The 26225-nt window shown below is 50.3% G+C and overlaps 1 protein-coding gene across 4 annotated transcripts in view; it reads left to right on the top strand.

Moving 5' to 3' along the window:
- The window catches only part of LOC105471365 (plexin A4), a 451592-nt gene that overhangs the window by 350665 nt on the left and 74702 nt on the right, over positions 1 to 26225 (top strand). For 3 of the 4 annotated variants that reach the window (XM_011723816.3, XM_011723817.3, XM_071094492.1), the window contains exons 7-12: positions 689 to 842; positions 2011 to 2110; positions 4576 to 4690; positions 17035 to 17235; positions 24832 to 24928; positions 25414 to 25604. In XM_011723816.3, the coding sequence (XP_011722118.1) occupies positions 689 to 842; positions 2011 to 2110; positions 4576 to 4690; positions 17035 to 17235; positions 24832 to 24928; positions 25414 to 25604 (858 nt within the window). The remainder of the gene's footprint in view (positions 1 to 688; positions 843 to 2010; positions 2111 to 4575; positions 4691 to 17034; positions 17236 to 24831; positions 24929 to 25413; positions 25605 to 26225) is intronic. The other variant, XM_071094493.1, reaches the window with a different exon arrangement.

Consider the following 26225-nt stretch of genomic DNA (forward strand, 5'->3'; position numbering starts at 1 on the left):
AACTCTCTCCTACCAAAAAGTGCCTTAGCCCAAGGCCTCTCTGGAGGACTGGGCCAAGCCTGGCCAGCAGAAGCAGCTTGAGAGAAGGGTGCAGGATATCAAAGAATTAAGTGTCCATGGGGGGATGCAAGAAGGGGACAGGGACAGGACTATTGGGGAAGAGACTCTATTCATAAAGAGTAGAAAGGCAGGGAGCACCAGCACCAAAAATGATCAAAGGTGACAAAAGGTGTTGGGAATGATATCTTCAACTATAAAATGGGAAAGATGCATGTAGAGAGAGAGAAAAGTGCACAGGTGACTTCCAAGTTCTAGCACTGGGCACTTGGTGGTTGGTATTTCTGTTTTTCCAAAATAGGGCCTAATGGAAGAGGTGCTCCATCAGCCACACCTCAGTCCTGTCCGATGTTCTCTCACCACGAAAATCCCCTAAGCATTCTTGTTTCCTGGGGCCAAATCCATTTAGATCCTAATGAGGTTTCTTTTGTCTCTGTCTCTTTGCATCTCACCACGGCCTCTGTGCTGCTCTCCTAATAACTTGAGTCTCTTCTCCATGTTAATATTGCCTCTTGCTTGTCTTTGCTTTGCCTGTGATCTCTCTCACTCTCCCACTTTCTTTTTTTATTCCATACCTGTCCTTTTCCCATTTCACTCTCCTCCTTCTCTTCCCCTGCCTGGCTGTTCACAGCTGGTCCTGGAGACTTACAATGTCCCGGAGCTGTCAGCTGGCGTCAACTGCACCTTTGAGGACCTGTCAGAGATGGATGGGCTGGTGGTGGGCAATCAGATCCAGTGCTACTCCCCTGCAGCCAAGGAGGTGCCCCGGATCATCACAGAGAACGGTGAGCATCCCGGAGGCACAACTGAGTGGCATGTCTTCCTCCTGGCTGGATGAGAACTTAGGACAGATGTGGGGGGACTGAGGGAGCCTACAGGCAGGGGAGAGTCAGAGGAAGGGGCATGGGTTGGTGGGTGTGTTATGGGAAGAGGGGGATGAAATCTCCCTCCGCTGTCCTTGGCATTGACTGTTACAGCCCTTCTGTCTCAGCTCTAGGTTAGCCCCCAAGAGTCACCCTCATCCTGGGCAAGGAGCAGCTGCAGAGAGGGTGGGGAGGAGCAGGCAAGGACAACGGTTAAGTTCAACCTGCTCCACTGGCTTGGCAGGTCAGTGGAGGAGGCCACTGAGCAGGTGCAGGGATGCTCACATGGCCGGTCTCTGACCCTGGACCACTGCCTTCCCCATTCTGCCCTCCCGGGTCTCCCCAGAGCTTCCTGTTATTGGGATCAAGCTGCCCTGGGAAAGACAGCAGTGGGCAGAGGCTCCATGCTGGTGAGGGACAGGCCCAGCCTGGGCAGATTGATTCCATGTTGTCCCTCCCATTTGGGCTTGTCACATTTGTTCGGAGCTGATTGATTAATGAGGCTCTCAGGGAAGACAAAGAACAAGGCTTGAAGTGGGGGCCTAAGGTCAGGGTTGTGAATTAAACATGGGCTGCAGCTCCTCCCTGGCGCCAGCTGAGGATTCCAGGGTCTCCCACACCGGTGGAACCCTGAGCGCCCCCAGAGGAGGTAGTGTCAGAACAGGGGCTCTCTTTACAGAGATGGGGAATGAGCTCATGCATACACACACATACATGCAAAACCTCTTATGCAGTTTGTGGCAGCATTCCTAGAAGTCTACATATGTGTTTCTTCTGGTTATGAATCAATTTTGTGAGTCTGGCTAGGATATCATGCATGTGAATGCACATTTGAATTCCTGGCAGTGTGCATCTGTATGTGTACACGTGGAAGAGGGGAAGTGATATGGTGGGCAGGGAGAACAGACTAGAACTGCCCTCTGCAGCTGCTCTCAGGGTTGTCCTGGGACTGGGTCTGCTGGGTCAGAGCCCTGTTAAGCCAACAGCACCCTGGGGAGCAGGCTCCCTTTTCCAGCATGTGTCACTGGTCAGGGAATCCTTGGCTTGGGGCCTCAGCATTCCCCGACCCCTCAGCCGTCTCTCCTCGTAGGGGACCACCATGTCGTACAGCTGCAGCTCAAGTCAAAGGAGACTGGCATGACCTTCGCCAGCACCAGCTTTGTCTTCTACAATTGCAGCGTCCACAATTCGTAAGTGGCCCCTGCCTTACCCCACTTCCTGTTCCTGGGGTCAAGGTTCATCCAAAGATCAGAAAACCCCATCACTGTTCCCAGGGAGTCACCATTTAGAAGCCCCAGAGGAGACCTCCTTCACCCTCTCTCCTCTGGTACCCACAGGGTTAATGGAAAGAGACTAGAAGAGCAGAGAGTGAGAACTTAGGGAGTGGGGCTCTCCACATCCCTAGTGCATACATCTTCCCTGATATCAGTCCTTCTAACTAAATTCCATCTCCACCATCTGTTGTGGGGTGGTGCATCCCATGTGAAGAACAGAGAGCAAGCTCCATGGGCAGAGGATGGATCTGAGAGAGAGAGGCCCTGATGTGTATCCAGGACAGGGGCAAGTGGTCTAACCACTCAGTCGCATGTTCAGCTCCCCACAGGCCCCTCAGGCTAGGTGAGGACAGTTGGTAGGGGCCAAAGGGAGGCGGAAAGGTATGGGGTGGGCAGATTCTGGCTCAGGGGTCAGGAAGACTGATTCCAGCTCCAGCTCCTGCTTTGTTTGACTTAAGCATCCAACTTCCAATGGCAGGTGGGGAGGGCAGAGGCTCTGGCTCTGCAGCTGGACCAACTGGGAAGGTCAACCATTCTGTGCCCCAGTGTCCTCTATCCACAGGGAAATCGTAGTGCTCCTTCCCAGGGCGTCACGCAAATATTTACCAACTGACATGGCAGGAGCACTGTCCCATCAGAGCAGTCATTGGCTGGGATGCTGTGCTTGGCTGCTAGCCCTGAATATCAGCTCTGCCTACCCCATAGGACAGCCACAAAGGGTAAAAGGGCCATGCTAAGAAGAAGCATTTAGAGCCATGTCTGGCCCAGTGTTTAGGCACCACATGTTCTTGCTATTATTATATTACCTTTTCTTTATCAAATGATGGGTTTGGACCAGGTTGTGAATGGGCCAGCCTGTTTTTCTTTTCACCATAGAAACCTAAACTGAAAGTAGGTGTAGATGCCCAGTATACAGAATAGATGGAAGCAGGACCTTCTCTAATTAAAGGTTGGGGGGCCTGGAACCCCTCTAGGAGCCCCACAAAACTACACATTCTCCGAAGGAGCTCCATGGCATCCCCAGAGTTCCACAGAGCAAACTGTGGGACCTGACCTCAAAAAACCCTGCTTGCTTTAACACATTCCTGTTTTGCAATCCATGCATGACATGACAAGAGACACTTTGGGGATCTAGGCTGGTGGAATTTTAGGGTCTATTGGTCTGCTTATGGCAGCTGTGAGTCTAAAGCTTAGCTCTCTTTGGGGCCCCAAGTAAGAAGGCATCCAGCCCTCCCAGACAAAAATGAGTTGCTCTAGCCCTGGGACTCTACTTTTGCCTCTTGTGACAGAGCTGTCCCTGTCTTTACCAGACAGAGCTGTCCCTGTCTTTATCACTCGGTGGCCTAATCCCTCCATCCTCTCTTTCCCCTCTGGGGAAGCAGAGTAAATAGGTGAAATCATGTGTGAAGCTTCCATTAAGCCCATAAAATGATTTTAAGCATCTCCTATGTGCAAGGGAATGTGTTACTCATTAGACACGGTGGAGTCAAAAATCAATGCAACACAAAGACTCAATCCTTACCCTCCAAGAGTTGATGGCCCACGGACTAGTAGAGGAGCCGGACAGGTAATGGTGAGATGGCCAGGACTTTCCCAGAGATTTCAACCAAGAGATTCACGGGAGAAGGGCCCAGGGTGACCAGCTCTTCCTTGGTCAAGCAGGTAGTCAGGTGGTGGAAAGAAGAAATGGTGCTCTGGAGGGAGGGATGGCTTGTGGGGAAAGTGTGGCCTATTCATGGCCAAAGCAACAAACCTGCGTTTGGGGCAGTGGTCATCGACACCGTGAAGGGCATAGCCTGTATGGAGAGGCATTTGAGTTTTTGGAAAAAGGAACCATGTTGAGCTTTTAAGCAATCGGGAGCTCCTATAAAATTGCCTTGGTTTCCTGGGGTAAAGGTAAGGGGTGGGGTCACCAACCACGGAGGAGCCATCATAGTGAGCAAGCAGCCTCAGTCACTTCCTCATGAGGCAAGGTCCAGGTGGCTTCTCAGCAGCAGAGACCCAGAGTCCATTTAATACAAACCTAATCTTTTGTTTGCCCCAATTCTTAGGTCTCTCTACACAAGCCCTCTACTCCAGACCTTATCATTCCCTCTTTTGAAAAGGAGGATATTATCCCATGGAGATGGAGGAGGGCTAATTTGGCCTTGGGGGACCAGGGTTGTCAGCTACATATGGGAAAGGAAGGAAACCAGAGACCATTAGCTTCCTGAGGTCTTGGGGAGTAAAGGGATAGATGTGCATAAGATCTGCCCTTGCTGCGCATTTCATGGTGGTTTCTCTTAATACTAAAAATGTTTTGCTAGATCCTAGAGAGTCAGGCCCTCTGCTTTGGGCTCACCCAGGTTCTTAGATTTGTGCCTCCCTTCCTCTGTGCCCAGGTGCCTGTCCTGCGTGGAGAGTCCATACCGCTGCCACTGGTGTAAATACCGGCATGTCTGCACCCATGACCCCAAGACTTGCTCCTTCCAGGAAGGCCGAGTAAAGCTGCCCGAGGTAGGTCCCTGGCAGCCAGAGTGGTGAGTGCCTCTTGTTGTGAGCATGGGACACAGAAGAGAGACATTCCCTTAAGAGGAGAAACCAAAGGAAAACCATGCAGGACCACCCCCTTCCTCCTGGCTCTTAAGGGTCCACTTTATAAAAGCAGGAAATATGCCAAACTCTGTGCTGGGACTGTGGGTTCTGGATCAGCCCTGGAGGTTCTGTTATAGACAAAGGTGTATTCCAGGTCATTCCAGCAAGAAGGATCCTCCACACACCAGATGGGTCCTAGAAAGATTCCAAAGAGATGGGTGTGTTGGTGTGTCGTAGAAATAATTGTGGGTACACAGCAGGACTGTGTCCAGACTCCTCAGCTATTCCTCAGGGCACTGTTGACAGAGGAGAACTGAGACCCCCAAAGAGGGCAAGTTGAGTAAAAGGGAGAGAGATGAGAATAAAAAAATGGTCAACTTGTGAGCTAGAGCAGTGGTTTTCAAAGCATGGTTCCCAGACTAGCAGAATCTGCATCAGCTGAGAACTTGCTAGAAATACAGAGTCTTCTGTTCCAGCCTAGGCCAACTGAATGAGAAGCTCCGGGGACAGAGTACAGCAACTTGGGCTTCAACAGGCCCTTTGGGCTTCAACAGGCCCTCCCTGTGGTTCTGATGCTCGGACCAGGTTGAAGAATCACTGAGATACTGTAGGCTAAAATGTGACCTTTCTATTTCCTCTGAAGTTTTTTTCTTCTTGAACATTCATCATCACTGCACCAAAAATACTTTCTGCCTATGCTGTTATCTCTCTTAGAATGTCAGAGTGTGGGCAAGGACTTCAGGGATAACAGGTATACCTCTGGAAAAGTCTGTTGTTCAAACATGATGGTGTTTCTTGCGCTCTCTCAGCCAGCACTGGACTCAGCAGGCTCCAGCACCTTCACCTCCACCCCTAGTCTTGGGTGTATCTTTCAGACCCCTTTACACACCACACAGGTGTCATGACCATGTGGCCAGCACCACAGCTGTGAGAGAAGGGACCTGTCCAGGTGCAAGAAGCATAGGGGATTTGGTGGGGGGAGGGGGAAGGAGGGGCATTGAGAGAACATACAGGCCCATCAAATGCCCTCCCCATTCCAGACTCTTACCCCACTAAGAATCCTACCTTTGGCCAAACCCTCATGGCAGGAGAGAAGCTCTCTTTTATCTGAGGCTGAAAGGGAAGGTCAATGTACAACCCATGCTAACACCTGCTGCATGGGGCTCCCCTAGCACGGTGGGTGTGACTGCATTGTGCTTAGCCATCAGAAAATCCAGACCCAAATCCCATTTTTCCCAAGTCTTGATGGCTGAGCAGGAGTTCTATAGGTGGACAGTAAGAAAGGTGATTCATTTTAGAAGTAAAAGCAAGGAGTGGAGATGTTGTCAAGGGAGAGGATGGTCATGATTGAGTAACAGACAAGGGGAGCAAACAAGAAAGAAAGAGTAGAAATTGGAAAACCTTCATTAAGATAATGAAATGACTAGGGACCTTTGGAAGGCTCCACATAGCTCAAATGTTTTGATTGCATTTTATTCTTGGGCCTCTTTGCTAGATAAAACCTTTGCTAGATACACTAGTCTGGAAAGCTGGTGAGAGGCTGAAAACCTTTGTCTCAGCTCCCATGAAGTTCCTTACAAGTTTCAGACAGAAACAAGAAGAGATTATGAAAGCCTCAGACAAAAGACCAACTGCCTCTCCATGGGAATCTGTTCATGCCTGGAAATGGCTACTATGGATTCACAGTCAGGAAAAGAGACCCTGTCCCTTTATAGGGAAAGGGAGGAGAGTGGTTGCATCTTGGATTTTACGTAGGAGTGTGAATCTCATACTTATGTGTCAGTTCTCTACTTTAAAAAAGACGACATGGATATAAAGGTAATAAGAGCGATGTGAGTCAGACAGCAAGGTAATGTCCTTGATAAAAGGCTGTACAGTCTCATCGGCCTGGCTGGGCCTGTCTTGGGGTGTGGTTTCATGAGCAGAAGGACTGGTTGACCCACCAAGGCTGGGGACAGGGATGTGAAAAGAATCCTTTTCTTGTTCTGGTCTGAAACCTGCAAATAATTTGATGGGAGTTAAGACAAAGTGGTTCTCAGCTTCTCTCCAGCTTTCCAGACTGCCGTGTTTGGCAGAGGTTCTATGTGTGGACAGGCCCAAGAGTAAACTGAAAGCAAAAACAATTGAGCTAGCTGGTGGATTCTGAAGGCCTCTAATCATTTAATTATCTTGCAGGAAGCTTTTGAATTTCTGCTTTTTTTTTCTTGTTTGCTCTTCTTGTACCAAATTTCTTTCTTTTAAGTATAGAAGAGGAGCCTCCTTCTGTTGCTCAGAAAGAGGGAAAAAGAACCAGAAGAGAATAAAATAAGGCCAGGCACGGTAATCCCAGCACTTCGGGAGGCCAAGGTATGAGGATCACTTGAGCCCAGGAGTTCAAGACCAGTCTGGACAACATAGTAAACTCTCCCCAGTAGAAAAATATTTTTATTTTTTTCTATAAAAAGTAAAAATAAGTAGGTATGTAAGCTGAGCATGGTGTTGCATGTCTGTAGTCCCAGCTACTTGAGAGGCTGAGATGGGAGGATTGCTTGAGCCTGGGAGATTGAGGCTACAGTGAGCCACGAGCAAGCCACTACACTCTAGCCTGGGCAACAGAGCAAGATCCTGTATCCAAAAAAAAAAGTGGGTGGGGGAAGAAGAATAAAATGAGAGCCCACCGTGTTTCCCAGGGCAATGCAGAGATTTTAGAGGAATGATGGCTTCAAGTACCCAGACTCCAAGCCAGTTGGGACACCCCTCAACACCTGACACAAGCAAAGACTGCCACAGATTCACAGCATCTCAGAGGATGGGATGCCAGGGCCCCAGAGAAAGGAACTAGTCTGGAGAAGGATATGGAGAAGGATATGGAGAAGGATATGGAGAAGAGAAGGATATGGAGCTGTATGTACTAAGCTCTTGCTGCCACACCGACATCCTCTCCGTTTCCCATGAGCCATGGTATGGTGAGCCTGGCAGGCCATGGCAGGGAGCGGCTCTGAGGTAGTCTGGAATCGCCCATGCCTCCTTTATCACATGGAATACATTTTGGCTCCTCTTTACCTTGGATGTTTATTTATTCTAAGAAAAGGAAGCTCTCCTGGGGTGCTTCTGGTCCAGGCTTGGAGGTTGCATTCTACCCAGCTCAATCCCAGGGCCATTTTGAATGTGAGCATAGAGGTGAACCAGAGTTGGCCACCTGGTGATGGTGGTTGTAGCATCTTCCTAGTGAATGTGGCAAAGGGGAAACAAGTAAAGAAGTATGTGTGGACTACTGACTGACTCCAGCCACTTGGGGTCAGTGAAAGGAGGTCATTGTCCTCAGAACTCAAAAGACAGTTCCTGGCTGCTAGTGTAAATATGAGGATTTTTTTATGTTGTTGTTTGATTGTTTGCTCTAATTTTACATTCTACATGTATTTATTTTAGCATTGTACAGTCATGGGCTGCTTATTGTTGGGGATACCCTCTGAGAAATGTGTCATTAGGCAATTTTGTCATTGTGCGAACATCATAGGGTGTACTTACACAAACCTACGTGCTGTAGCTTACTGCACACCTAGGCTCCATGGCCTAGCCTATTGATCCTAGGCTACACACCTGTGCAGCAGGTAACTGTACTGAATACTGCAGCCAATTATAACACAATGGCAAGTATTCGGGTATCTAAACACATCTGAACATAGAAAAAGCATGGTAAAATTACAATATTATAATCTTATGAGACTTCTGTCCTATATATAGTTTGTCATTGACCGAAGCATGCTTATGTGGAACATTACCATATATGTTTCTGGGAAGAGATAGTAGCAGGAGTTAGGGGTAAAAAGAAAACTACCCAATTAAATGGTGATTTTGTGGAAGCCTCCAGACACCTGTGTGCTGTCACTACTCTAGGGGAAGAGCTTACTCACAGCATGATACTCTGAAGTTTTGTTATGATTTAACTGTTCATTCTTCATTACCCTAAGCATTTCAGCCATACTGAAGGCATTGTGAGAGGTTTAAAGGTGAAGAAGATCTACGGAGATCTATGTTTAGAGATCTGTAAAATGAGGCCATTGGTCTACATCATCTCTAAAGTTCTGTCATTGTAAGTAGAAAGAAGCTGGAAAGTCCCCAAGATAAATCCATGCCCAAAAAGTGGTCAGGGGGCTGGCAATTATAGGGTGACTGTCAAGTCAAGGCTTAGGTCAACCATCTTTACCTAACAGGGTGACCCATACCCTCAGGACCTGCAGTTCCACTGAACATCCAGCCCAAGGCCCACCCTTTTGGAATGAAGGTGTACCCAGGCCCTGGTGACTCTTCTGGAAATCTCTGGGGTTTTCATTTCCTTTTACCCTTTGAGTGAGCGGATGCAGACAGTGTCCTTTTGTTAGCTAAGAGTAAGGCTGACAGGTGGCTTTTCATCTACCCGGCACCATCTTGCATCTCAGGAATGCTTTCATCTGTGTGTCTTCCATTTCAACAGTAGCTTTGTTGACTATCAGGGATATTGAATTACCTTTTTTTTTCCCCCCTGAACAAAGAATGCATTCAGGTGAAGTTATTGGTCTGGAACAGAGAGCTAGTCAATCGTTGTTGTTATTATATTAATGGCAAGTATTCCACTATAATTACAATTATTAGAAATAGAATGCCCAATAACATATGCTGTTTATGGTAACTATATTCCAGTTACAAGGAATGATTTTGTTTCAACTAATGATGGCATTGTGATAACAGCCCTGGGCCTTCAGATCAGCTGCCAGAGCCTTGGGTAGCCATTAACAAAGCCATGCCCACCCCTCTACTGAGCAGCAGCAGCCACTGGTCCCCAGGTGGCTTCAGAATCCATCCCCAGCTCCTCCACAGGCCAACCTGGACCTCCCATCAGGCACACACACTTAATGATGATGCTTGAGGAACAAAGGTGAACTTCCTTGCAAAAGCAAATCCATTGGCAAGAATTTGTCCCTGATGGACTATTTTGTTGTTTTTTCTCATCTAAACTGAAAAGCAAAGTGAGCTGCTGCTGAAGCTGTATTCTCTGGGCACCAGACTAGAGAGGCTTTGCAAGGAGGGTGAAGCACATCTGGCCCCCAGGTGTGCAGGCTCGCCGAGGAGGCTCCCAGGAACGCCTCTCCTCTTGAAGTTCAACCAGCCTGCCTACTCCAGAGAATAGCTGTAAGATCAGAGGAGGCAAAATGAATTCTATTTGATTTGCAAAACTGTGTTTGAAAGCTTCTCCCAACATCCCCTAATACCCCAACACCCCTGAAAAGAAACTCAGAGCCAGGATGATATCTGGTATCAAAAGGATCAAGTCTTCTCCAGGACTGAAGACCCAACAAGACCGAGAAAGTCCTAGCTCATGGGCTGCTGCTTGCCCCTGGTACTGAAATAAGCCCCATGCCCTGAAACAGGAGCAGAGCAAGGGCATTGACCCACTGACTGGACTCTGGAGGGAAATCACCAATCCACTTTGTTAGCAATTCTGCTTCCCTTCTTGCAGGGAAGGCATTCCTGGGATCCAACCCAAGGGAACAAAACCACACCTGCCGTGCCTTTCACCCTCCTGTGAAAAAAAAAAAAAAAAAGCAAATCCAGCTACAGAACATGCTCCCCACCCATGCACCACCCCCACTCCAGGTATTCAATTACTGGGTTGCCATTCCTCCAGACAACTGCACTTTCCATCAATCTTGCCTGCCCCTCCCCGCTTCAGGTTATGGGTATTTCCTTTTTATATTATTACTTTGCTCTCTCTATAAACCAGCCTGTCGTAGATCACACTAATGGCATTATAAACTTGGGGAACAGCAAGAAAATATATGATGCGTTACATTTTTGTATTGGGCACCGTGGTTCTGAGAAGGTGAGTATAAATTTGGGGGGTTGGTTGGGGTTAGGGCTGGCTTGTCTTTGGGACTAATGAAGGCTGAGGTGACTTGGACGGAGGAGAGGTGACCCGTAAATCATTTATTCCTTAGCTGCCCACCAGGTCCCTGTTCTTCCCTAGAGCTCTATTTTCCCCAGTCTTGCTGTAACAATAGGAGAATTAGAGCCCTCATTTTGTAAACACACTGAGGGCTATAAATTCAGGGGCCTATCACCCCCATCTGCAGGCAGCACCAGCCCTGAAGGCAGCCTTTTCTCTCCCAGCTAGGCTGCATTCTTTATGTCCTTGTTCAATTATTTAAATATGCAATGAAGCCTCTGTATAAAGCAGTCACTAACATGCTGGACATGGTGGATAGAAAGTCATCATTCTCGCTTTTATACTTTGACTTCGTGTTCCTGTCCTCTGCAATTAGCAGTGCGATTTGTATTTTGTGTGCGTATCAGTGGAGACCAAAAGATTCATGGGGCTGGACAGTTGACCTTCGTCACCTCCTGAATGCCAGGCCTTTAAAGGTGTGCTTGTGCCTCGAGCCACTGCCACTTCCCACCCCCCACCCCCCTGCATTCTTAGAACTGCAGAATGTAGCCACAGGCAAAACAGCCTCCAAGGGAGTCGGGTTCTTCTGGCATGCATGTGTCTCCAAAGAATCTCGTTGGGAATACAGGTGTTTTCCATCCTCCAAAAGCTGGCCCTTTCAAATGGTAGTTCAGAGAAATGGCCTCCTTCAAAAGAGAAGGGCAGTATGTTTTTGAGGAGTTTTGGATGGAAGCTGGATAATCATCTGTGGATAAAGGTATGGTATGGTGATTGGGTGAAAATACTGTGCTCATCATTGTCATGGGCACTGAGTGAGGTAAATAGTGTCCTTAGTGTCTTCATCTAGAACACGGGAGTGATCTTTGTGTGTGTGTGTGTGTGTCTGAAACAATATAGTACACGGAAAATATGTGGAAGGGGATGGAGGTAGTGGAATTGACACTGAATTGAATGCTTGTACCAAGTTAACCATGTCAATTAGAATCGCAGCAGTATCCCATGCTGCCTGTCAGAGCTAGTTACTCAACTGGACAACCATACCAGGTTGCAACATACCAATTATTAAAATATTAAAACAGGTCCCTGCTGATAGGTGAAGAGCCACCCCTCAGAGGCCCACTTCCCCCATACCTCCAGTATTCATTCATTGGCTCATTGAATGCCACATTTTGAGCCAGTTTTGCAGGTATTATTATCCCCGTTTTAGAGGTGGGAAAACTGAGCTTCAAAAAGATCATATAATTCTATATCCCAGATTATCAGCTGGGTTATTAATAGAACTGGGACTAAAAGGAAAACAAACTGTTCTTCTCTATACTTAACATAACAGCAAATGCATGGGGCTTTTTTCTATACCAAGCAATTCTTCAATCCTCGGTGCTACCCAAGAAACCACTTGGGTAGCCTAGAACTCAATTCATTTCTGACACTACCTGCCCAGAGTGAACATTGGATCTCACAAGTTAAAGGGCTCAGTCCCACAAGACTGTCCCCACTTCAGATGCCAATTGCAAGTCTGAGGTTGTCCCCTGCAGTTCTGACCCACCAGTTATAAGTCAGGGGCTCCCACAATCCCCTCCTCAGATTGGATAATTTGTTATAACCGGTCACAAAACTTGGGGAAACATTTACTTACATTTACTAGTTTCTTTTAAAGGGTGTTGCAAAGGATACAGATAAACAGCTGGATGCAGCAGTGCCTAGAGCAAGGTGTAGGAAGGGGCACAGAACTTCCTTGTCCTCTCTGGGCACCACTCCCTCAACATTGCCACCTGTTCACCCCTGGGGAAGCACTCCAGACCCCTTCACTTAGGGTGTTGATGGAGGCTGCTTTATGTAGACAGTTGAACTCAGTCACCAGCCCCTCTCCCTTCCCCAGAGGAGAGGGCTAAAGTGCCACCCTGTAATTACATGTGTGGATCCTCTGGCAACATACCCCCATCCCCAGGAGTCACCTCATGAACATAAACTCAGGTATAGTGGAAAAGGGCTTACTGTGAATAACAAAAGATGCTCCTTTTCCCCCAGTCATTCAGAAAACTCCAAAGGTTTTAGAAGCACCGTGCCAGCAGCCAGAGGAAAAGAACCAATATATATTTCTGATGTCACAATATTCCAGGGACTACACAATTCATCGAATCCAAACCAACCTCTTCATTTTATGGGTAAAGAGACCCAGAGGGTTTGAGGGGTTTGCCCAAGGCCAAATGGCTGGCAGATCTCCTGTCTCAGGACACATGGAATGTGCAACTTTACGATGTCACTTCCCAGAAGCGGAGGCTGCTGTTCGGGGAGCAGTGGCCAGAACTGGGACCTCCCTGCCAGTCCCCCTTGTGTTTGGGACACTTACAGCTATTTAAGTTAGGCAGACTTATCCTAAGATGTGAAGCCCAGAGGACTGGAATAAGTTGGGTGGGAACTGCTGGGGTATTTGCAGAAAATTGCGTGGAGGCAGGAGCAAGGGAGATGGGTCTTTTGGAAATGAGGTGGGAAAAGGGAGCAGATGAGGGACAAGATGCAGCCTGGGTTGGGAGGAAAGGACAAACATTTGCTGAATGTCCACTCACTCTAGGCCAGATGCTTTATATGTGTTAGTTTATGGAATCCCCAAAATGGTCATTTGGAAGAGGAATTTTCAATCCCTATTCATTGTTAAGCCAAGCAATGATGACAGGACTTGTTCAAGACTCTGAAACTAGTGGGGAGGAGGGAGGCAGACTTACTCTCACAGTTACAGGATTCCCAGCCAGACTCCTGCTGGGTGATGAGCCTTCAAGGTGAAGACAAAGGTCTGGGTGCCCTGAGTCCCTGGGCCATGAAACAGGGCCTCAGGCTCGCGCCCTGGAGGAATATGAAAGTTTCTCTGAAGTTTCCCTGGAGTGTCAGATCTGTAGGTGATTTTGTATCTGGAATCTCAGCACAAGGCAGGTCAGGATCTGGGATGCTGGGGTGGGAGGAAGGGGCAGGGTGGTGGAAGTGGTCCCTTCATGCCTTGTTGCCTAGGGAGAAATTGCCATTTTACATTTCAATTAGGAGGGACACTGGGGTCAATCAGCAGCGCTACTAGAGGAAAATGTGCCCAGCCCAGCCCTGGGCCTCTCCAATTATTATTAATGAACTTACTCTCAGAGCTGCCAACCTTTTTATATGCAAACTAGGCCTTTATGGGGCTACTGATAATCAGGACTCATTAGAGAACTCATCACACGTCTCACTAAAAATCTTACAGGGGACGTGGGAGAGAGGCATTTGCTGCTGCCCATGTCCCGGACAAGAACAGTCCAGCCCCCAGGCAGGGTTCCAGCCCAGCTCCAGAGGGTTTCACAGCTCCAAGTCCCCTGGACTTCAGAGGGACCGTTGCTGACTGACCAGCCCATCCTGAGGTGGTCCTGCCCATTGGTGGGAACTTGCCTCTTTCATGAAGGGCGGAAACTTGGTGACTCAGGCAGTTGGCATCTGAGTTCCTCAGCTACCAGCTCATCTGCTGATACTGAGCCCTTCTTTCTCTCCTTGCCTCAGTTTCTCCTTTGCAAAATAGATGGGGTCCATGAGGGTAGTCAGAGGATTCTGAGATTCCAGTACCCTCAGCGCCTCATTTCTGGGTGGCAACATGTGGATGCGGGAGGTTGAGGGAAGAGGTTCCAGGGCCTCCTGGCTCTCACTCCCAGTGCGACCAGACCCACCTCCCTCCAGGGATTGTGGCAGGAGGGAGAGTCAGGCTCCTTCCTGCTTCAGGGGAGGGGAAGCTGCCCAGGGCTCAGGCAGAGGGAGGGTGGAGTCAAGTGGAGCCTGGACTCAGAGCAACCCCACTCTCAAGGATCTGCTCTCCTCGAGCTGCCAATATCACTCTCCTCCTACTCCAGCTCTGATCTCCATCTTTTCCACAAATCGCTTCTTTCCTTTGTGTCTCACATTCCCACCTTGCTAGAGCAGGGGCTGAGGGAGCGGCTGTGGTAGGGGCACAGGATGGAGCTGCTAAGACTCTCCACAGGTGGCTACCTGGTGTCTCCAGAGACCCACACGCTGTAGAGCCTCAGACCACACGCAAGGTGAAGGCCAAGACCAAGGCCCCTGTTCTCTTCCTGCTGGCCCACCTCCCTGCTGCTTCTCTTCATTGTTTTAGAATGGTGGCAAAACACACATATCATAACATTTACCGTCTGAACCGGTTTTAAGGATACGGTTCAATGGCATTAAGTACATTTCACATTGTTGTACAGCTGTCATCACCATCCCCAACTGAGGTGGTGTTCCCGTCAAACAACTACCCATCCTGCCTCCCCTTAGACATCACCATTCTACTTTCTGTCTCTATGAAATTGACTGCTCAAGGGACCTCCTACAGGTGGAACCCTGCAGTATTTGCCTTTTTGTAGCTGGCTTATTTCACTTAACATAACGTCCCCAAGCTTCATCCATGTTATAGCAGAGTTTCCTCCCTTTTCAAGGCTGAGTAATATTCCATTGTATGAATAGGTCACATTTTGTTTATCCATTCATTCCTCAGTGAACACCTGGGTTGCTTCTGCCTTTTGGCTGTTGTGAATGATGCTGTTGTGAATATGGGTGTGCAGATTTCTGAGTCTCTGTTTTCAGTTCCTCTGGGCATGTAAACCCAGGAGTGGAATTTCTGGATCTGCAGCTCCTCTTTTAGCTGCACTTCAGGATAAACGTGTGAGCAGCCTGTAGGGGCATGGGAGGAAGGATTAGTTTAATGGGCCTGGGACACTCCCATGAAGCAAGGCTCCACTGCTGGTCCATCTGTGGACCATGGTCTTGCTCCTCCAGCTTCTTCTCTGTCTCCTAGCTTCCCTTATAGCTTTCTCTCTCCCTTTCTTGCTTCCATTTCCCCTGCCTCTCTTTCCCTCCTCTTTTCTTGTTGGATGATCAGAAAGCATAGAGGGAACAACCACTCCAAATCATGGAATCATGATGGGTTAACATGAACAGGGCCTTGGAGGCCCGCTCAACTAATAGATACGGAAATTGAGTTTCAAATGTGCTCAGAGTTCCAGAGCTCATCAGCAGCTCAGAGGTGCTAGAGCTAGCTGAAGCCTTCTCCCTCCGAGCCTAAGTCTTGTTATGGTGTAGCTCGTAATGGCACGGAGATATTTGGCTCATGTTTGCTCTGGGACCTGGGAGGGACAGCTGCCAGTTGCCTAACTACCTGGAACCCCTCCCTTCCACCATTCCTCAGTGGCTTCCTTTCTGCCTTACTCTGCTGAGGACAAGTGTTAAGGTGGGGGAGAGAAGCCTCTGCTGAGAGTTGGTGGTGAGCCCATGACAAAGCACCCTCACAAAGAACATGTGCGTCATGCTTTTGATGATCAACCTGCCCAGGAGCCATCTGTCTTGGCATGCCCCAGACAGTGCCACAGATGGAGGAATCTGGGGGATGGTGGGACCTGCCTAGCACAGGGGGTGCCCAGGCCATGCTTGTGTTATGGAAGGCCTCACGCCTGCCCACATCCATCGGCAGGAGCTACAATACTGACTCTCCTCCACCCAGCTCCTGAGAATACAGCAACACACCAGCTCCTACCACTCAACTGGGCAGAGCACCCACCCTCCTTCTTCTGACCTCCTTATGTCTCCAGTCCTCCCTAGACAAAGCCGATAGCCCCAGGAAAAAGGAGCCCAGTGATTCACTGTCTCCATCCTAAAGGCCATCTGGGCTCCTGTGGCTCCAGGGCTAAGTATGCCCATTGCTAGCATCTAGAAAGAGCTCAGAGTGTTTCTACTCTGAGAGGCATTTCTTTGGGGCCAGGACATCCTAAAGCTTGGTCAGAAGCTTCTGGATTTATAAAGCCTCTGGGGCCCATTCCAGAACATTCTCAAACATCAGATTCAGCCCACGTAGGGAAGGTCCTCCCAGCCCCTCTGCTGCAGTCAAGACTCACATTCCAGAGACAGAGTAGGGCCCAGGGCTTTGCCTCTCTGTGGAGATTCTCACATGGTCTATCCATCCCAATTCTTGACAGCCTGGAACTTAGCAGGCAAAGAGATCATCAGTCCGCAGTGGCGGGGGGGAGGCCTAGCCAGCAGAGGCAGTCTCTACTAGGGTAGAAGGGTGCCATGAGGAGGCTACAGGAGTGTCAGAGAATCTGGATTGCATAAGGAAGGTATTCAGGGAACCCAAAGAGGGTGGGGACCACCTCAAGATATGACACTAGGACCCCAGATTCCTCAGTTTCATTTTTGTCCTCAGTGCATTGCCCACTGGGTAGGCACGAGCACCTCAGGGGTCACCTGTGGGTGTGTCCATGGAAGGGTGGAGACAGGGAACATCTGGATTATGTCTGCAGAGGTCCTTGCTCTTTTGGTTTCCTGGCTGCCCAGCCTGAGCCATGCCCTCTGTCCCCAGGACTGCCCCCAGCTGCTGCGAGTGGACAAGATCCTGGTGCCTGTGGAGGTGATCAAGCCTATCACGCTGAAGGCCAAGAACCTCCCCCAGCCCCAGTCTGGGCAGCGTGGCTACGAATGCATCCTCAACATCCAGGGCAGCGAGCAGCGGGTGCCCGCCCTGCGCTTCAACAGCTCCAGCGTACAGTGCCAGAACACCTCTGTGAGTCACCCAACCCTGCCCACCGCCAAACCAGGCCCCAGCCCCGCCCACATCACTGTCATTTTCTCGGAGCCAAATCAGCTCAGCCCCGCAGTCATTTCCTCAACATGCACAAAACTGCCACCTGCTTCCGCCATGCCTGCTGGCACATCCCAGCCCCACAACACCTGCCCCAGCCACGTGCTGGATTCTGAGGTCACCCAGGGCCTGGCCCTAGCTGTAAATGTTTTGTGATGATGGTTGTCCATGCAAGACAGGATTAGAAGGGATATTGGACTAGCCGTGGAGCTGTGAGCCCTGTTTGTGGGCAGATGCTGGGCTCCAGGAACCTTCATGTCCATCCTCTTTCCTAAGAAGCTCTGAAAGCCCTGCGCCCTGCCTTCTCAACAAGCCCCAAAGACATCCCACCACCTTCACATCTACAAAGAGGCTGTTTCTCAGCAGAGAAGGCTTCTGAGACAGACCAAGCATTGGCAGGAAGAACCAACAGAAGGGAAGAAGCTGGCCAGGAGCATGCTGCTTAGATCGGCACAAACCCTGCCCAATGTGTAGCAAATCCACACTAAGCCCAAGCCCTGTCAATGAGCGGTCAGCAGCCCCCAGGCTGCCGACAGCTGTCTACCTCATTCCTAGGTACCCCACAGTGAACCCCACCTGTGTATCACCTTTCCTGCCCACTTCCCTTCGCACCTGCCATGTTGCCTTTCCAGCTACTGCTTTGGTCTCTCTCTCTCTCTGTCTTTCTGGGCTCCCTTCTTTGTGCCCAGATGCTCAGAGACAAACACTAGACACATAGATTCAGAACATTTTCAAGTCATAGAAACTTGAAAGTTTTTCTTCACTGCACAAAAGAGAAAGTGGAGGCCTGGAAGCAGGGGCAGATCTAGGTTTGTGGGGTGAGACATACCATTTGGAGACCTTCTTTAAGACCAAAATATAGTAAGTACAAAATTAGATACATAGGCCTTAAAAGGGGCTGTGTGTGCAAGTGTAGGCCCAGAAGCTGAAGCTCTATTCACTTTGGGGTAATGCATCCCAAAATGTGCCAGAAGGTAAGTGACTTGCTCAGGGTCACACAACTAGTGAGTGGCAGAGGTGGCCTGGATTTGAGGGCCCCTCCTGTGTCACACTGTTTCCCATATATTCTTCTAGTTGCTCCTGGGCACTTACATACAGTGTCTGTATTTGGAGATGTGATGTGCGACCAGGAAAGTCCCAGACAAAGGATTTCGTGGGACACCCCACTCTTCCTGCAGGAAGTAGTCCAGGGGGAAATGGAGCCCAGAGAATCCTACACACTTGCCCTAGGTCACTCAGCATTACAGGGATAGAACTGGTCGCTGCTCTCACAACCTCTGAAACCCCAGATGTTGTCCCCACGGCATCCCGTGTGCCCATCCCCCTCCTCCCCTGGCGGCCAACCTATTTTTCAGATTTCTGCAGCACTCCAGATTAAACCTGCAAGCAAAGGAGATATTAAACACCTCCTGTTTCCCCATAAATTCTCAGTTCAAGCAGATCAGCCCCAAGGGTTTGGCTCAAGTCATTCTCTCCAAAACAAGACGCTCCCTATAGAAAGAGACCTGCATCCGGGCCTCACATTTGACTCTGCAGAAGGCTGATGAGGATCTCAAACGGTGGGGAAAACAGCCTTGTTTCTTCAGAGAAGCTGCCCCAAGGATCTGGAGATGTCAGAAGGGCGGATAGAGCCTGTGGTCCTCAGATGGCTGTGCCTTCAGTTCCCCAAGAGAGGGACACAAGTGTCATAAAACTGGACCCCATGGCCTGGGCTTTGGTTGACTCCGTTAATAGACAAAGATACTTCAGACAACAGCGTGAGTTAAGTCTTCTAGACCCCTTGGTCGGAAGTTCTTTTGTGCCCTGGGGACTAACTTTAGCTTCCAAGAAGCTCGCTGGGACCCTCTGCCATTCTATTGACTGCCAGAATTGGAAGTAGATTGTGTTGAAATGTCCTCAGCATTTCCCAGGCCAAGAGCTGCCTGACCAAAATGAGTCCTTAGCCATCACAGGGAACTCCCCAAACATGGGTGCGAAATCAGAGCCTCCTGAGAACAAGAGCACAAACAGGGTCTCAGCAGCACCAGGAAGGTGAGTGCTGTCTCCTCCTTCATGGTGTCCCCATGGGGTACCTAGTGCTGGCATCCTCGTCGGCAGCCATGGGAAAAGGAAGGGAACGACTGGGCTCCAGTGTGCACACAGTCTGTTTGTCAGATGTTGAATCCTTGGACCTCAAGAAATCAGCAAGTGACATAGCTCCACCCCTGGGAATTTCACATCTGGAAGCCTGATATCCCAGGACACAGTGGTCAGTTCTACTTCCAGCCCCTGTTGGCACTGGAGCTGGAGGCCTGGAAGCTGCGGCTCCCTTCACCAAGGAGAGAACCTGAGACTGAAGCTCCTGGCCCGTGCCCTGCCCCCAACTCGGGACCTGAGGAGGGCTCCTGCTATGCTCTGGCCCTCTGGAGTTCAGAGCTGCGGCCTCCCCATCCACCATGGGCCAGGTGTAGGTGCCCCCAGGTCACCGCTTCCAAAGCAGCGCAGCTGACTTTGCCTCCATGACTTTTTAATTTTGACACCATTAGTTGTAGGAGAGGTGATTTCTCTACCATTTTAAAGTCTGAGAAAAAAAAGTGAGGCAACAGGAGGGATACCCCTCAGACAGTAGAATGTAGGAGGAGTCCCCTCTGCTTCCTAGGACCCACTGGAATCACATAGTTCTGGAGGGCTCAGCTCTGCCATTTCCCAGGAGCCTCTCTTTTCATGGGGGACAGTGGAATCCCAGTTTAAATGCTGGTCTGGGTCAGGTTGCTGCTTGCCATCAAGCGATTTCCATCAAACATCTTTGCGGTCATGATCGGAGCAACCCTCCCCCACCATAGTTACAGCAAACAGGGTACCATCAGGCAAGAATAGACCTGAGAGAGTATCTACTTAATCCTGTTACAGATGAGGTCTCCAAGGCCCAGAGAGGGCAAGTGACCATCTCCAGATCACATAGCAAGTAAGGCACAAATTGAGAACTTGAATCCAGTTTTATAACACAACCCCTAATCACAGGTTGAGAAAGAACAGCAGCGAAGGGCACTTTCTACCCCAGCTTTGGTGTTATTCCTGGGAGTATGGTCTGATCAGCCTCAAAGAGGATTGTGTGGAAGAAGAAATTGTTTCATTTCCTAAATCCATGAACAATCGAAACAGCATTGGACAAGGGATCTAACAAAGAAATCCATGAGTTTGTGATGGCAGAAGGAGGTGGGTGATAAATTAGTCTCAGAGGAGAGCAGAGAAAATAGAAGAAAATTCAGTGTGGGAGTGACACTGGGCTGGAGTGGTGGAGCCACTTCCAACCCCATTATGCGGGGACAGGCCTTGAGCCAATGGCTGCAGCCCCCAGGGGCTGGTGGGAGGAGGACAGAGCGGACTCACAGGTAGCAGTTGAGGGGAAGCAACTGTGGGTATTCGTGGCCTGCTTTAGACCAAGGCTCTAGGAAAATGTCAAGTGCTGCTAATAATAGTGCATGGCCACCAGCTCTCAGAGGCTGCCAATCACACCAGTGAGTGGGCTGCAAAGGGCATCTGGCTGGCTGAAGTGCTGGTCGTGAGGGCCGGAGCCAGGCCCAGCTTCCGCGGACTCATGCTGGCCTCTGGTTTTCTCTTGGCACCTTCATTTACCACGTGCAAAACCGGAATAGGGGAGCAATAGGAGGAGAACTTGCCCCCTTTCTACTTTACTGGGACACAGCTGAAAAGGGGTCAGCAGAGCCCTCTGCACTAGAGATGGACACAGGGTACATACCAGCTTCTTATGTAGCATTAGGTTGTTGAGATTTGTTTGCCCAAATGGCAGAACTTTCCGGCAAAATATCTTAGATCTCGGGACAAGGGACTGGCTGGAAGAAAGAATGTCTCAGTTATATCAAGGTCTCATTTTTGCTTTAGAAGTAGAAGCTGAGGTTCACACTTTCCCAAGGTAATGGGGAAAGTCATCCATTAGCCCGGCATGGTGTGCCAGACCTTGATTGAGACACTTAACCTCCCAGCCTCCAGGAGCCTGGAGCCTGTCCTCCCCGGGCTCTGAGCTTTGTGCAGATTAACTGCCCGCTGATTACAGAGAACTATATAAATGCTAAGTGGAGTGGAGATGGGGGGATCCTGGGGGATGGGAGCCTGCGGTCCAGGCTCCCAGCTGTCTGCAGAGGCAGAGAGGCTCCGTCTGCCATGCCCACCCCTTTCCCCTACCCTGCCCCAGGCACGTTGCAGGTCATCCACAGGAGAGAGAGCCTCCAGGAACAATGGAAACTTCCCTAGAGACAGAGGGGGGTTTGGGGGAGCACATGGGGTTAATGATTTCTCTAATATTTCATAGTTGTGATCCCAGCATTGGGGGAGAGAAAGAAATGCCCAGCATATGTGATCCTAATGTCTTTTTTATTTTCAATTTCTTCAAAGAGAAAATTCATGCTTGCACACATGCACACACACACATACCAGAGCACAGAAGCATTCTCATATGCATACATCCCATACATATTAAGGGTCTGGCACAGAAACACTCAATGCATGGCTGCTATTATTTTTCTGCACAAACATAAACATAGGCAACATGAATATAGTTTTGCATAGCATCCCCAACTGTATGCACATAGACTAAAACACAAAATCACATTTGAGTGCTTAGACTATATGACAGATCCTATGCTCAGAGCATGCTGTGCTTGATCTTGAATCCTTACCCCAATCCAAGGAGATGTGAACTGCTTTGAATTCCCACTTTACCAATGGGGAAACTAAGACTTGGATTATCTGCTCACTTCACACAGCTGGTCACTGGCAGAACCACTTTGTGGAACTGTGTGTGTCTGTGTGTCTATGTGCGTGTGCATTTATGGACACAGATAACATGGAGATGTGTGCTAACCTCTCCTCAAGTCAGCATGCACATAAACACATTTGTGTACACAGATGCTCACATGCATACGTATGTAGGATTCTTTGCCTTCCTCTCTGTGGGATGTCAGGTCCTTCCTGAGAGGAGGCTTGAGGATTTATTGATCTTTGGCTAACACACTCCTGGTCACCACCTGCTGCTTCCACTTTGTGTCTTGGCCAGACCCAGGCCTGAAAGCAGAAGCCAGGCTCCCATCCTGACATAGCCACTGCCAGTATCCCTCCTAAAGGTCAGAGCTCTGCCCGCCCCAGCACTGCCTCCAGGTGATCAAATGGTGCTCAGCTTCGGGTGGAACAGCCAGCCCTGCCCAGAGTCGTCCGGACAGCAGTTTGAAGTCTGTTGGGATCACCTTTCCCCACTGGGACCTTCAAGGAGAGAGATGGGAAGGATGGGAAGAAACTGAATGTGGCTGGAGGAGGGAATTGGAAGCCTGGAAGTTCTCTCTCTGTCTCTCTCTGTATCTCTCTGTCTCTCTGTCTCTCTCTCTCTCTCTCTCTCTCTCACACACACACACACACACACACACACACACACACACACACACACCCGAAGGAGGGAGGAAGGGAGGGAGGTCATCCCCCTCTTATACCCTTCTCCCTCCACAGGGGCAGTCCATCTACCTCCCTACTTCTAACAGACTACAGAGATTCTCTAACTCTTTAATCAGCACCGGAATCACAGGGTAGTTCTCAAAATGCTCCCCATCTCCAGAGGTTCCAGTCTGGCAGATCTGGGATGGGCCCTGGAATCTGCATTTTAGTAGGCCCCCTGGGTGGTTCTGATGAAGGAGTCCATAGACCACACTAAGAAGCACCAGTCTAAAGTAGAAGAGGTTTTCAGGAAACATAGGACCACCCAGCCTGACCCAGCTGCAGAGACAACCTGTGGGGAGTTGATGATTGAGTTCTGTGATGATCAAAGTCTCCACTGTGGTCTCTGCAGGGCTAGGAAACTTTGCTTTACTCTGTGAGCTTGGACCCTGGCCCTGGCCCCAGAGCCATTGTTCACAAGACAGATTCAACGAGGGGGATGCAGTGCATCCATTGTGGGACAAACAACAAACGTGGCTCTCTGGCCACAGCACACGTCGCCAGGGAGGGAGTTAGAACTCTGGACACTAGGGCAGGGCCCGAAGTGACTGGAGGCATGTCCTCCTGCGGTTGCTGTATGAGGGCAACATCAAGTCACAGTCTGTTCTCATGGGAGCGCATTCCGTAACTCAGGAATTTAGGGTGATTTCCTGCATTGAGGAGTATAACATCTCCTTTAGAAGCTCCTACAAACAGGGTGCAGACCTGTCCCTGCCCAGAGGCAGAGGTGTGAACAGTAGCCCTCTGAGATTCTTCTCAGATGTGTTTTCCCATGTCCTGTGGCCACCCTCCCTCTCGATGAAGGTGCCATGGCCAACTTGGAGGAGGGAGCCTCAGCAGCCTCCCGTAATATCAGTCAACATCCCCCTAGTGAAGCCCTCCAAATTTTTAATTCAAATCTAATTTGAATTAAAAGAGCCCATGGGTTCTGCAAACATAACTTCAAACCTGGTCCTCTGGACTAACCTCTTTCAACAAATTGCCAGGCCTCAGCCCCTCCTATGCAGAAAATCTGTCCCAATTCCATTCCTCCATCCCGCCCCATGTGGCGAGCAGAGTCGGGTGGAATAATGAGAAAATCACCAGGTAGGTGTTGGAAATTGCTGCCCAGGGTGGGCTCTAAGTTCCTCTGCTAACCCTCTTTCTCTGGGGACTGAGACGGGTCTGCTATGGGAAGGCAGACTAGGGGCCATCATGCCTGGGGACTGCCCCCTCCACCAGCATCTTCAAGCCAGCACTTCCCTCTTCTCTCCACCCTTCACCTCCTATCTTTTAGCAGGGGAGCAGGACCCTGAGGGGCCCTCCAAGGACAGGAGCACAACAGGAATCTGGGTGTGAGCCTGGCTTTGAGCTGGTGACTACCTGCAGCATCCAGGCCCAGATTCCCATATTTGCCCTCCAGGGTCCTCAGGATTTCCCCCTCACCAACAAGCTCCCATCTAGTCCTCTTTTCTCTTAACTTCTAGCCTCTCATCCCCCTAAGGTGTAGCTCCCTCATTTCTTAGTCTCTGCAACCACCATCTTGCCTGGGAAGTGATCTCCCCTCCCCAGGTCTTTGGAAAAGCATCCACCTATCCTGGACATTTCCTGGAAATTAGAGTTCCCCAACCTAATTGCAGACTTGGGAGGGCCTAGGGACCAGGGTTTCCCTGGGCAGCCCGAGAGGAAGTGGACTCTTCCCTCAGTTTTACCTCTCAGGAAAGCGGGGTGGGAACAGGCCTCCTGCCTGAGACCCACAGGAGATGACCTAGTGGCTTGCTCCCATCTGCTCCTTGAGCTGGCACCCACAGGGGCATGCTTGGAGGCCTGGCCCACCCTTGTGTTATCTTCCACTCCCTCTAATATACACTTCCCCACCTGTACCCACATGTGCCTGCGCATACTTGTGTGCACACAGGTAGACACAGGCACACAGGCACAGTCTTGGCCAGTCCTTAGCCCATGAGCTCTTAACAGCCCTAGGCTAATCCTTTGGGCCCTCTCTAGAACTCTCTGTGACCCCACTTTCTTCTTTCCTCCTCTCCAACCTGGCTTCAGTATTCTTATGAAGGGATGGAGATCAACAACCTGCCCGTGGAGTTGACAGTCGTGTGGAATGGGCATTTCAACATTGACAACCCAGCTCAGAATAAAGGTGTGGAAGGGCTGGGGCCTGGCAGGGGAGGGAGGGGAAGGGACAGGGTAGAGAGGGAAGGAGCCGCCCTGCATTCTCGCAGGTGTCATTCTGCCCCCGCCTCCTGGTGGCTGTCCCTGTCCCTCTGAGCCTCTCCCTCACAGCCTCTCCACCATCTGTGCTTCTCTGTTACTTCTTGAGCATGGGCTCTGTACAGCTTGACCTGGGCTGGTGGCTTCTGGGAGGAGGTGGTGTGCAAAGGACTTCCTGGGAAGGGCTGCTGAGTGCTGAGTGAACAGAGTTCCCAGAGCTTCCCATTTCAGTCCCTCTGCTCTGGCCTGGACTTTCTTTCTGGTTCTTTTTTGCATCAGAATGGCTAAGGGGGCAAAGCTGCCTTTGTGCCCCATTGCCCCAGGCTGGGACTGCACTCTTTGTCCCTCTCTGGCCCCCTCCTGTCCCCACTGCCGTTCCCAAGCACCCCTTGCCCTTGCCCTTCCCCTCTGCAGTTCACCTCTACAAGTGTGGAGCCATGCGCGAGAGCTGCGGGCTATGCCTCAAGGCTGACCCAGACTTCGCATGTGGCTGGTGCCAGAGTCCGGGCCAGTGTACCCTGCGCCAGCACTGCCCTGCCCAGGAGAGCCGGTGGCTGGAGCTGTCTGGTGCCAACAGCAAGTGCACGAACCCCCGCATCACAGAGGTAAGCCGGGGTCGGGCCTCCTGCTCCAAACGGACAGGCTCCAGGCTGCTGCGCCACACCCTGCGGAAACTGCCCAGCCGTGGTGTCAGTCACCCAGTGGTCACCGGGTGGACTTGGTTGCTCCTCCTGGCTGGGTGGTGCCCTAGTTTTCCTTCATGGCTTCCCTGGAAGCTTAGGCTTGCATCAGAGACTCTTGTTGCGGCTTGACTGTCCTGTTGGAATCTCCGAGGAGCTGGGTCAGGAAGGACTGAGTTCTTGCCAGCCCTTTCCTTTGTCTCTAAGAGCCTCGGTGGCAAGGCCTGAAGTTCCACCAGTGGCACCCTCACCAAGTGTCAGCCCGTGATTGGAGGTTGCATGGGCGTTGGGGCACAGCCCGGCTCTGGGGAGGTGAAGAAGGTCACAACAGAGAGGCCTTCGAACTCCGCCAAAACAAGCCCTGAGCTGTAAGATGGAGCACAGTTTAGGGGGACCAACGGGACACAGGCCATGGATCGAAGACCCAGGGAGGAACACAGGGAAGAGCTAAACATGCAGACACTGGGACCCAGAGAACAGGGTTTGAATCCAGGCTCCACCAGCTGTTTGTTGGGTACCTAGGTGTGGCTACTATCTCTACACCTC

The sequence above is a fragment of the Macaca nemestrina genome, chromosome 4 (assembly GCF_043159975.1).
Source record: "Macaca nemestrina isolate mMacNem1 chromosome 4, mMacNem.hap1, whole genome shotgun sequence".
In the NCBI taxonomy this organism is placed as follows: Eukaryota; Metazoa; Chordata; class Mammalia; order Primates; family Cercopithecidae; genus Macaca; species Macaca nemestrina.